General features: G+C 51.1%; 2 protein-coding genes across 3 annotated transcripts; one reads left to right on the plus strand and one right to left on the minus strand.

Moving 5' to 3' along the window:
• Positions 1 to 1,948: 1,948 nt before the first annotated feature.
• IUM83_10660 (uncharacterized protein) lies at positions 1,949 to 10,880 on the minus strand (the record flags this gene model as incomplete). 2 transcript variants are annotated; one of them, XM_067935175.1, is made up of 2 exons in its annotated part: positions 1,949 to 2,381; positions 10,564 to 10,880. In XM_067935175.1, the coding sequence occupies 2 exons, from the start codon at positions 10,878 to 10,880 to the stop codon at positions 1,949 to 1,951; spliced, it is 750 nt and encodes a 249-aa protein (XP_067791531.1). The 2 variants fall into 2 exon arrangements, with proteins under 2 accessions (XP_067791531.1, XP_067791530.1); XM_067935176.1 differs by lacking the exon at positions 1,949 to 2,381 and having other exon boundaries at positions 10,527 to 10,880.
• A 453-nt stretch (positions 10,881 to 11,333) lies between these two features.
• IUM83_10661 (60S ribosomal protein L11) lies at positions 11,334 to 12,448 on the plus strand (the record flags this gene model as incomplete). The annotated part of the gene is made up of 3 exons (XM_067935177.1): positions 11,334 to 11,336; positions 11,433 to 11,580; positions 12,063 to 12,448. 3 exons carry the CDS (start codon positions 11,334 to 11,336, stop codon positions 12,446 to 12,448), a joined length of 537 nt encoding a protein of 178 aa, XP_067791529.1.
• Positions 12,449 to 12,560: the final 112 nt, after the last annotated feature.

Genomic DNA, 12,560 nt, shown 5'->3' on the forward strand with positions numbered 1-12,560 from the left:
GGTGAGCCACCCAGGCCGGTCTAACAACCAGCGTACATGTTTGCTAAGTTTTATTGAAGTTATAGATTGCGGACCAGCGAAGCAAGTGTCAACTCCTATGATAAATTGGCTCGCACACCAAATGCATCAAGTCAAGCACAACTCATCAATGTCATCGTGCGCGTTATCCGTATACCATGCGACACAGTCCGTCTGTCGATTGAGATTAGAGTTTACAAGACTGTACTTCGTCGTAGTAAGCAGTTGAATACATGGTGCCACGTTTCGATTTGATCTCAAAAACTAGTAGTTATTTGCTTACAAACATTCGGTAACTCCGTCGCCACGCCGCTACGCGTCCCTGGTTCACAGGAATCAAGATTTTTATTCTGTTGTAGGCCAAAACAACTTGAAGACGGCAGGAACTTGCCGTTCCGCCTGGGCTTGCTCTTCCCAGCAACAGCAGACTTCTCCACGTCAATGGCGAATTTTTACCGCGTCAGACACCGCCACCGTCTCAACAACATCTTCGGTCTGATTAGCGTTCTTTGTCTCAAGCACTTCGACGGAACCTATCGATCGATGGTCTTCCGCGCCCGAGTCATCGTCCTGCTTGAGCAAGTCGAGGGGATTATTGTTGCTGCATTCTTGTTGCTGCTTTCAACGGATGAATAGATCTCGAATTTCACCGTACATGTGCACGCCCAGAGGCCAGTGTCCATGCAGAATGTTTGCTATGGCACAAGCTGTTTAAAGGTTCATTTTAATGAATCTTTAAACATCCTTTTAAAAAAGGATGAGCTCAGTGTGCTTACTAAACAAAATGTGGGTTGGATACTAGGTAATTTCTTTCTTTTTCATTTTCTTTTCGTTAGTAAGCAGGACCAACATTATTTGGGTATGTTGTCGTGTTCATTTTGCCGTTCTCTCCACCAGATGAAATCCGTTTCCTGCATCATATATCATTAAGCTCATAAAGTACTCATTCCGTGGGGTGTCACTTGGTCGGGAGCGCTTGAGCGAATCGGACGTATCTTCGGATCTCCAACAGGAACTATACGCTCTTAGTTGGGCTTCGCGGAGTCGAGCTAGACCCAGTGCTGTTTGCCAGCCCCAGCATCAACAAGGAATACGACCGAGCTCGCCCAACCGACTCTGTTCAAAATATGTATTCAAGGCTAGGCCATTGACAAGATTCTTCAAAGTGGTCGGTGTTGGTGTCGATATGCGAGCGATGCGAATATGGGCAAGGGTACAAAATACAGTGTAGTCGGATTACTCGAAGTAAAATAAACAAAGCATTCTATCAGCGCACAGTTTTCCAATGATCAACAGATTTTTTTGTATATTTATGGACCCATCCAATAGATACAGCGTCATTGTCGCAATTATCGTGATATGCGTCAACGAACAATTTATTCGTACGCGAGTGCAATACTATACAGCAGGTACAGACGAACCCACGAGCCCATACATATCTCGAGCGAGAGCCGATTCACGACACCGCTGTACTACATAGATTATTCATATATCAAGAAACCATGAGTTGAGAGCGTGTGTAGCAAGCGTTGGCAAGGACCATACCGTACCAGTACGTGTGGAACCTGGGATAACTCGGTTGCACCGTTGTCGCAATACTTATCCCTGTAGCCAGCATCACCAAATAAATTGGTATGTTCAACATCTCAATTTGCATGTTTTTTCAGCTACACTGCTGCAAAGTAAGCAAAGTAAACAAAGTGCAAAACACAGTAAGCAACGAAGGAACACCGCCGTTGATATCACGGAGTTCTGTGTATATTCTCGTCTACGCCCGATAAACCCACCTGTACGCTTCCAGCAAGATCAAACTTTAATTAATTCGAAGATGTCTTGCAAAGCCAATTCGATCTTGGAATTGATCAGGAAATGCAAGTTAGGCGGCATCTTTTTGACCCTCCATATCGTTTATTGTGCCGATTATAGTAGTTCAAGATAGGTAGATGCTAGCCGAGATGTTGATGGTGAGGACAGCCATGGCCATGAACAGCACCCCAAGAAACGCGCTGAGACCTTTAATGCGATTGAACTCAATTCCAATCGCCATCTCCATCACGACACAGATGTAATCCACGATGACGACCACAACGAACTGGAATGCCAACATTACTATCTGGTTGATCCTCCATCTCGTAATTCCCTCGGACAAGTTGCCGCCAGCTTTGACTCTCAGTGCCGGGTAGAACGGGTGACCGGCATACCAGAACATAATCGAGTGTGAGCACCCGATTGCAATGTACTCAGCGTACATATCGGCAGTCAGCTCTGCAGTGTGGTAGGATAAAACCTGTCGCCGCCACTGTTTGAACTCCATCTTCACAATAGGTGGGGTGAAGGACGGGAACACACTGCTGCTCTTGCGACTTTTTGAGGTCGTCGACACGAGAGAACACTGCTGATACACTTGTCCATCAGCTCTAGCGCGGCGGCGAATCCCCCAAACGATGTATACCGCTTTTCCAGCGCGCAGACATACCTCAGCTAACGCCATGCCGAACGTACCAGTGACCAACAGTGCGTTAGTCTGAGTACCCAACAGAACGAGTCGTGTCTGTGTATTGATCAACACAGTGGGCACCCCCACGATCACGCACATGGTGTGGATACTGCGAACCCCTTTCCTGATGATGTACCGCTTTGCGCTTTCTTGGATAGCAAGTTTAAGTATGACGCCGGACAAAGCGAACAACCCAATGGCCATTTCTCCCCGATCCAAAATCCGGAATGAAGAAACGGCATGAACGTATCCTCCAGCAAAAGCGACAAGAACTGCGTCGGGTAGTTTCTTACGGTATTCGCGCCAGAAGCTCGGTGGACGGAACTTCTTCACTCGAGCCATTGCTTGAGGCGCCGATTGTGATGCTATCTGGACTTTTAGAGTAAGACTCCGCTCGCGACCTTGCTGAGTCTCCTTGTAGTAGATTCGCCGTACAGTTAGAGTGATGCCTGCTGTGAAAATCAAATTGCACAAATCGCCAAGATAAAAGTGTAGCTTGAACTGGGAGATGTCTCTCATAAGGACCGGGGTGTGCTGCACTAGCAAACCGAGACATACCATACTTCCTAGAGTAGCAGCAAAGTATGGGCTTGAGCCTTTCATGAGTTTTTTCGCGCAAAACCAGACCCCAGGGTGATAATCGGGAAACTTGAGGAACCGCTGGGTCAATAATGAAGGCAAATGGGCGATTAACATAATAGCACTAAATGATATGGCACTCCAGAGCAGCGTGGCCATCAAAAATTCGGAACGCGTTTGCTTGGTCGAAGGTTTGTGCGAGAAAATATTCCCGGCATAGAAGCAACCGTTAGTTGCCACAGCACACATCACACAGGCGAGCGCGTTGCGAAGCACAAGGAGTTGGATTTTACCAGCAGTAGCTCCGTGCACCTGGAGGAGCTGCTGGCTTGAGTACACTTCGTCTCCCACTCGTGTGACAGCTTCTCGAAAGTGGCTCACGGAGATGACAGGGAAACTCGCAACGCGGGGTGCAACACGAAAACTCGCTGGCATGTGATGGGAGGAATACTTGACGAAGCAGAGCCTATTGAAAACTCATATTACGCTCTGTACATCCCATGAATGAGTGCAACAATAGAGTCGAGATTACGAAAGGTTGGGCTGCTTTTAGACAACCGAGTTCGTGCATCTAGAGCTCTACAGTGCATTGCATTCAGTTTAAAACAAATATTTGCTAAGCACAAAAAATTGCTCGATCTATCGATCAAGCTGTAAAAATCAAGGGCACTAGCAACGTGGAAAGTCAGCTCAGATAAACAGCAGTCGAGATATTGATGTTGATGGCCGCCATTGTCATGAACAGCACGCCTAAAAACGTGCTGAGGCTTTCGATGCGGTCGAAATTTATGCCTGCTGCCATCTCCAGCACCACACACACGTAGTCAACGAAGATCTCCACCACAAACTGGAATCCCAGCATCGCCACTTGATTGAACCGCCATCTCGAGATGTCGACCTCCGACGAACCTCTTCCTGTTCCTAGGTGCAGTGCCGGGTAGAACGGATGGCCAACAAACCAGAAAATCAACGATTGAGAACAGCCAATTGCAATGTACTCGGCATACATGTCAGCCGTCACCTCTGCTGTATGATAGGATAGCACTTGCCTCCTCCACAAATCAAACTCCATCTTCAGCGACAACAATGAGGACTCCCTACACCCAGAACTGGCGCTTTGGGTCGATAACTGTGAGAGGTTTAGCTCTAGCACAGCTTCACGACGTCGGATTTCCCAGACAACGTAAGTTGCTTTCCCAACTCGCAGACAAATTTCCGCTATCGCCATCGCAAACGTCCCCAGCACAAGAAACGTATTCGTTTGAGAGCCCAACATCACGATTCGCGCCTGAGTATCAATAAGAACAGTTGGGACGCCAACGAGGATGCACATCGTGTGGATACTGCGGATTCGCTTCTTGATGATGTAATGTCTTGCAGCTTCCTGGAGTCCAAGTTTGATGACAATACCAAGCGCAGTGAAGCCCATGATTATCACCGTGCCTCGATCCAAAATCCTGTACCATGCCACAATGTGAACGAAACCCCCAGCCAGAGCGACGATGAGAGGACTGGGGAACTTTGCAACAAACTCTTTCCAGAAGCCTGATGCGCGATAGTTGAGTGGCCGATGGCCTTTTCGTGCTGGAGGGCGGTGCCGTGGTCGATATTGAGTGTTCATAGTCAGTCTTCGTGCGGACATTTGGTTCATTGCACTTCGTCGATCTCGACCATTGCACGTTTCTTCGTAGTAAATTGTTCTAACCGCGAAAGAGACGCCTGCTGTGCATATAAAATTACACAAGACGCTGAGGTAGAAGTGCAATTTGTACTTGAAGTTTTCGTACATCAGCGACGTATTTTGCACGAGTATGCCCAGTCCGACCATACCCGCCAGTGTCGCAGCAAAGTAGGGGCTCGAGCTGATCGTGAGTTTTCTAATGCAAAACAAACGACTGGGTTTACTGTCCGGGAACCGGAGAAAACGTTGAGTTGTCAGAACAGGGAGGTGCGCAATGGTCATAATGACAATGTGCATTACCGCTGTCCACAGCAGCATAGCCATAAGAAATTCAGGTCGCGATTGTTTTGTGGATGGCTTGAACGAGAAAATGTTCCCCATGTAGTAGCACCCATTCACGAACACCGCAGTGGCAAGGCAGGCAAGCGCGTTGCGAACCACTAAAAGCTGTATCTTGGCTGCTGGTCCCCACTGTAAATGCGGGCGTAGTTGGCTGCTGTAGTGACGAAGTCGCTTCTCTTCTGGTCGTGGAAGGAAAACTATACTCGATTTGGAGAGCACGGCATCCCTGATGGTTTGGTCTGGGGAAACAGAGGAGAGGACCAACGAGGCCGAAAGAGGGGCCACGCGAGAACTCGCTAGCATCGAGGTACGCGATGCCATGCCGGACGTGGGTCCTTGTTCTACGTAGCTTGATGCCACAGGAAAAGCCCCCGTTAACCGTCTCACCACTGCAACAATAGTTTGACAAAGGCAACCCGAAATAGCGGGGCGTGTACCATAGCGATCTGGTCACGTTGGCGTTGGTCGGCCGTTTCTGAAGCTAAAGCACCGCACTATGCTCTGCCTGGGTCAGATTTCAAGCTTTCACAGCATGACAGCGATCTGTTGCCGTAATGGGACGCACAAGTAGGCGAAGTGATGTTGATGACAGCCATCGCCACCATGAACAAAACCCCGAGAAACGTTCCTAAGTCCTTGGTGTGATCGAAAGCGATGCCTGTCGCCATCACCGCGACAACACACACATGGTCGACGAAGATTTCGATCACGAATTGAAAGGCCAGCATCGCTACCTGGTTGAACTGCCCCCCCCCCTTACTTTCCATAGATGTTGTGCAACTGATAGCCTGAGCTGCTAGACACAACACGCCGAAGTTATGCACGGAGAAGCTAGCGGTATTGTGTCGACGAAGACTGTACCGCAAATGGATACGGGATGACGCGTTGTGTTCGCTTTAACATTTTGAAAACTGTTAGCTTACGACCAAATTAACTACCATCGTGCCAGCGTCACTTGCCAAAGTCAGCTCAGATAAACAGCGCTCGAGACGTTGATGTTGACGGCCGCCATTATCATGAACAGCATGCCTAAAAACGTGCTGAGGCTTTCGATGCGGTCGAAATTTATGCCTGCTGCCATCTCCAGCACCACACACACGTAGTCAACGAAGATCTCCACCACAAACTGGAATCCCAGCATCGCCACTTGATTGAACCGCCATCTCGAGATGTCGATCTCCGACAATCCTCTTCCTGTTCCTAGCTGCAGTGCCGGGTAGAACGGATGGCCAACAAACCAGAAAATCAACGATTGAGAACAGCCAATTGCAATGTACTCGGCATACATGTCAGCCGTCACCTCTGCTGTATGATAGGATAGCACTTGCCTCCTCCACAAATCAAACTCCATCTTCAGCGACAACAATGAGGACTCCCTACACCCAGAACTGGCGCTTTGGGTCGATAACTGTGAGAGGTTTAGCTCTAGCGCAGCTTCACGACGTCGGATTTCCCAGACAACGTAAGTTGCTTTCCCAACTCGCAGACAAATTTCCGCTATCGCCATCGCAAACGTCCCCAGCACAAGAAACGTATTCGTTTGAGAGCCCAACAGCACGATTCGCGCCTGAGTATCAATAAGAACAGTTGGGACGCCAACGAGGACACACATGGTACGGATGCTACGGATTCGCTTCTTGATGATGTAATGTCTTGCAGCTTCCTGGAGTCCAAGCTTGATGACAATACCAAACGCAGTGAAGCCCATGATTATCACCGTGCCTCGATCCAAAATCCTGTACCATGCCACAATGTGAACGAAACCCCCAGCCAGAGCGACGAGGAGAGCACTGGGGAACTTTGTAACAAACTCTTTCCAGAAGCCTGATGCGCGATAGTTGAGTGGCCGATGGCCTGGTCGTGCTGGAGGGCGGTGCCGTGGTCGATGTTGAGTATTCATAGTCAGTTTTCGTGCGGACATTTGGTTCATTGCACTTCGTCGATCTCGACCCTGGCAGGTTTCTTCATAGTAGATGCTTCTCACTGCCAGAGAAATGCCTGCAGTGAATACGTGGTTGCACAAGGCGGCGAAGTAGAAATGTAGTTTGTACTTGAAGTGTTCGTGCATCAGCGATGTATTCTGAATGAGAAGACCCGTGCCAATCATACCAGCCATTAACACGGTGAAATACGGACTCGTGCTTATAACAAGCTTTCGCGCGCAAAACCAGAGGCTGGGCTTGCTGTCTGGGGACTCGATGAATCGCTGGTTTACCAGCATCGGGACATAAGCAACTATCATTTTGGCTGCGTGGATTAGTGCTGTCCACACCAGCAACGCCATGAGAAATTCTGGTCGTGACTGCTTGGTGGAAGACTTGAATGAGAAAACATTTCCCGTGTAGAAGCACCCGTTCACAAGTACTGCAGTGACAGCGCAGGCCAGCGCATTGCGAACTACCAAAAGTTGCATCTTGGCTGCTGGTCTCCATTGTAAATTGAATCGTAGCTGACTGCTGTAGTGGCGAAGTCGCTTGCCTTCCGGTCTTGGAATTAGGTCGATATTCGTCTTGGAGATCACGACGTCTCTGATGGCTTGGTCTGGAGACACAGAATTGAAGAACGAGGGCGCCAGAGGAACCACTCGAGAACTCGCTAGAACCGACGTGCGGGATGTCATGTCGGACCTCGAGTGCAGCGCTACGTCCAGCATGCGCTAAGATTATTTTACTTTTTGACGCGTTAAAGACTCGAAATAGCGGGCATGTCGTGGTGATCTGGTCGCGGTGGCGTTCTTCAGCCGTTTCCGATATCAATTCGCTCAGTGAGTGTCAGATTTTCTGCCTGACAATTATCCATTATGGGACGTGCAGATAGATGGCGCTCGAAATGCTGATGTTGATGACAGCCACCGCCATGAAGAGCACTCCGAGAAACGTTCCCAAGTCCTTGATGTGATCGAAATCGATGCCTGCCGCCATCTCCACGACGACACACACATAGTCGACGAAGATTTCCACCACGAATTGAAATGTGAGCATCGCGACCTGGTTGATCCGCCACCGTGCAATATTCAGCTCGGATGTAGCACCACCACCCATCTCATTTCCAGTGCTAAGCTGGAGTGCTGGATACAACGGGTGACCTACAAACCAAAAGATGATTGACTGCGAGCACCCTATTGCGATGTATTCCGCGTATGTGTCGGCAGTGATCTCCGCGGTGTGATAGGACAGCACTTGTCGACGCCACAGCTCGAACTCCAAGTTACGCGGCAATATCGACAACTGTGGTCCCCAGGTATCAACGTCGTTGGCGGATGTCTGTTGCAGATTAACTTCGAGCGATTTGGCGCGGCGATGGATAGTCCGAGCAACAAACGCACCTTTGGCAGCTCGGAGACATAGTTCTGCTATGGCCATGGCGGCAGTCCCGCTAACTAGAAAGGAATTTGATTGTGTGCCGAGTAAAGCTATCCGCGCTTGGGTATCGATCAGCACTGTGGGCACGCCGACAAGCACGCACATGGTGCGAATACTGCGGACTCCTTGCTTGAGAACGTACAATCTGGCAATCTCTTGCAGTGCTAGTTTGATAGCAACTCCAATCATCGTGAATAACACGATGACGATTGTGCCCTGGTTCAGAATGTTGTATGAACACACTATGTGAACGTACCCTCCGGCCAGAGCTATGAGGGCTGCGTAAGGCAAATTCGCGAGGTATTCGCGCCAGAAAGTCGGTGCGTGATAATGTGGGGCTGGGTATGGTGCTCGAGGTGGCAATCTCGAAGCAGTTCTTGGTTTGGAACCAATCTTCAGTGATAGACGCCGGTCACGTCCTTGGTACGTCTCCGTATAGTATATTTTTCTGGCAGCGAGGGTAACACCTGCTGTGAATATAAGGTTGCACGCATCGCTGAGGTAAAAGTGCAGTCTGTAGACAAACAGTTTCTTCATCAGCGCCGTGTGCTGTACAAGCAAACCTAGTCAAATCACTCCTCCTATTGATACAACAAAGTAAGGCGGCGACTTTTTCATGAGCTTTTTCGCGCAGAACCAAATACTTGGCTTGTAGTCGGGGTGGTGGAGAAAGCGTTGGCTCTTAAGAGAGGGAAGGTGGGCAACCACCAACACGACATCGAATGATAGCGTAGTCCAGACTAATATCGCCATCATGAATTCCTGCGGGGATTGTTCAACAGAAGGCTTGGATGAGAAAATGTTTCCAGCGTAGAAGCATCCGTTCACGGAAATTACAGCGGCAAGGCACGCGAGGGAGTTGCGGAACACTGACACCTGAATCTTGTAGGCTGCCTCCCATTGTAAGCGAAGGCGAAGTTGACTGCGCAGTGGGTTGTCAGCTGGCCGCTTCATGAGGTCCGAGATGGTCGGATCAGTGGCTGCAGCACTTCGAGATGTCTGGGCGAGCGAGACAATAGTCAACGGTGAGTCAGGGAGAGGAGCCACACGAAGACTGGCCAGAATCGGCGCCTGGGAAGACATCGGTGGACTGGGATGAGGGTCCAGGATGATGAAACTTGGATGCAAGTTCCACCACTCGAAAATAGCTGACCAACTATGAATACCGTGCCGTGTCCTGAGGTAGCAAAGCTGTTGTCGTTTCCATCAAGGCACACCCCGCTAGAAATGTTGATGTTGATGACGGCCATCGTCATGAATAAAGCGCTGGTGAAGGCATGCAGGGGGATACACCTGATGGTATATGTCGTTGTGAGCGGCGCGTGATAGTTATCTCCTGTATTTTCAAGGCTCTGGAACGGCGGCGGGTAGCCCACACAACGAACGCAGCTTTCGTAGCGCGCGGTGCAATTTCAGCCAGCGCCATACCAAACGTCCTGACCATGAGAAACGAGTTTTTCTGGGTAACGAGCAGAACGATCGGCGATTGAGTGGCGTTGAGGACGGTCGGCAGTGCCGACTCGGCACACCGACGTGAGTGCACATGGTAACGGATACTACGGATGCGCCTCTCGAGGACATTATATCGGGCTGCTTCTTGAAGAGCGAGCTTCAAAACAACGCTAAATACTGTGAAACCCGTCACTGAAACTTGGTTTGAATCGTCTGCCACGACATCGGTACTGCGTGAACGTACGCGCCAGCCAAAATTATCAGGATGGTGTTCGGTAGCTGGTTCAGACTTTCGCGCTAGAAACTCGGCGTTTGGTACCTTGGCGGGCGATGAGGCTTTGATTCTCTCGAGACGTCAAATTCGCTGGAGAGCGTGGCTCGGGCAACTTATTCAGTTCGCAGCGTCGGTCGCGACCTTGGTACGTCGCCTCGTAAGGTATGTTCTAGCATCAGTCTCGCGGTGAACGCGAGGTTGCAAGGTAAAAGTGCGCTCTGCAGCGGAATTGCTCCGTCATCAACGACGTGTTCTGCACTATCAGCCCCACCGTGTCCATACCCGCTAGAGTTACAGCTAAAGATCCCTACGACTTCTTTATCAGCTTCTTAAAGCAGAACCAGAAACCTGGGCGAACCTCGGGGCACTCTCGGCCATGAATGAAGGCACGTGGGTGGGTGTCAGCACGACCGCGTACGAGATCTCCACCCAGATTAGCGTGGCCATCACGAATTTTCGAAGCGACTGATCCACGGACGACTTGAACGCGAAGACGTTGCCGGTGTAAAAGGCGCCGTTCGCGACCACCAGCATACATGTATAAGGGCGTTGCGCACCACCAGGAGCTGCATCTTGTACGCGCTGGTCCATTGCAGTCGTGTACTGCAGCTTCTTCTCTTCCGGCAGGCCCAGCAAGTCCGCGGTCGTGGGGCTGGACGTCGTCGCAGACCTCATTCTTGAGTCCGTCAGCGTCCTGCCAAGTGAGGCGGCAGCCAAAGGCGAGGTGGACGAGATGACCAGAGGAGCCACGCGCCGACTCGCAATAATTGGACATCGAGCCGCCAGCGCCGACGGGAGTGCCGGCCGTCAGCAACCGTTAACTAAGACGAGCTGGACAGCCCACTTGCAAGTGACGGACATGACAGGGTCGTCAAGCAATATGACGCACAACTTCAACTATCAATAGTTGCCGTACTTAGTGGGATGCCTCCGCCACTCCAACTTCCACACCAGCCGTCGCGTACTCATGGGACTTATCTCTGTGGAGGATAGCTGCATACTGAGTTCCATACTGCGGTGCGCCATGGCCCTATTGGTTGGTGTGGCTGCTTTGAGCCTTTGCGCTGCCACAGCAGCGCCGAGCCTGGGCGCCAGTACTTCTCCAAAAGCTCCAAACAACAAGCTAAGATGGTGCGTCGAAAACCAACCCTCCGCAATAGAGGACCCCCCTCTCGTGTCGAAAATACAAGAACTGACTAACTAACGGTTGTCGAAAACTCGGACCAGGCCGGCGACAAGAGCAACAATGCCATGCGCGAGATCCACGTCGACAAGCTGGTGATCAACTGCTGCGTCGGCGAGTCCGGCGACAAGCTGACCCGCGCCGCCCGTGTGCTGGAGCAGCTGACCGGCCAGAAGCCCGTGTACTCCAAGGGTAAGCTTTTTACCGGCTAAAAAGCAAAGAACCGCCTTAACGGGCTACTTACCCGGGCCGCCCCCTCCCTCCCGGGAGAGCACGGGGCGTGTCTAAAATCCTACGGCCTTTCCGGGTGTCGGGGCCTTCACCGGCTCTGGTTCATCCCCGATCGCGCTCGTCATGAGTACCACGAAGCGGCTTTGCGGCCGATTCCACTCAGAACCGCCAGCGGCACGCACACATCAACGATCTCGGAGGTTGGTGTCCAGTCCTTTGGACCGTCTTAACGGACGGTAGAGGCGCGTGCTCGCTGCGAATGCACTTTTTGGAGTTTTTGACACTTTTTGACAAAAGTGTCGAAAACTCGGTGCGGGATTTTAGGAGAGACTTTTTTGTTATTTGGTCTCTTGAAGTGGGAGTGCGCGTTTGGAGTCGCAGTACGTGGTGGGTTTGGGGCGGAAAAAGCTGACTGTGGGTGCTTGTGCTTTGGTTTTTGACAGCCCGCTACACGGTCCGCACGTTCGGCATCCGTCGTAACGAAAAGATCTCGTGCCACGTGACCATCCGTGGCGAGCTCGCCCAGGAGATCCTGGACCGCGGCCTCAAGGTCAAGGAGTACGAGCTGCTGCGCAAGAACTTCTCGGAGACGGGCAACTTCGGCTTCGGCATCCAGGAGCACATTGACCTGGGCATCAAGTACGACCCGTCCACGGGCATTTACGGCATGGACTTCTTCGTGGTGCTCAAGCGCCCGGGCGCCCGTGTGGCTCGCCGTAAGATCCAGCAGTCGCGTGTGGGCCACCCGCACCGCCTGACCAAGGACGACGCCATCAACTGGTTCCAGACCAAGTTCGAGGGCATCGTGCTGGACGAGCCCCGCAAGTAAGCGCAGGTTTTCCCTCGGACTTGAGCTTGCTGTAGGGATGCAGGCCACCTTTGCCTTGTGATCGGCGGCCGGTTAATCCGAAATGGAGAGTTTTATACCCACACAACTCGGT

Source organism: Phytophthora cinnamomi (genome assembly GCF_018691715.1).
Source record: "Phytophthora cinnamomi strain GKB4 chromosome Unknown Contig39, whole genome shotgun sequence".
Lineage (NCBI taxonomy): Eukaryota > Oomycota > Peronosporomycetes > Peronosporales > Peronosporaceae > Phytophthora > Phytophthora cinnamomi.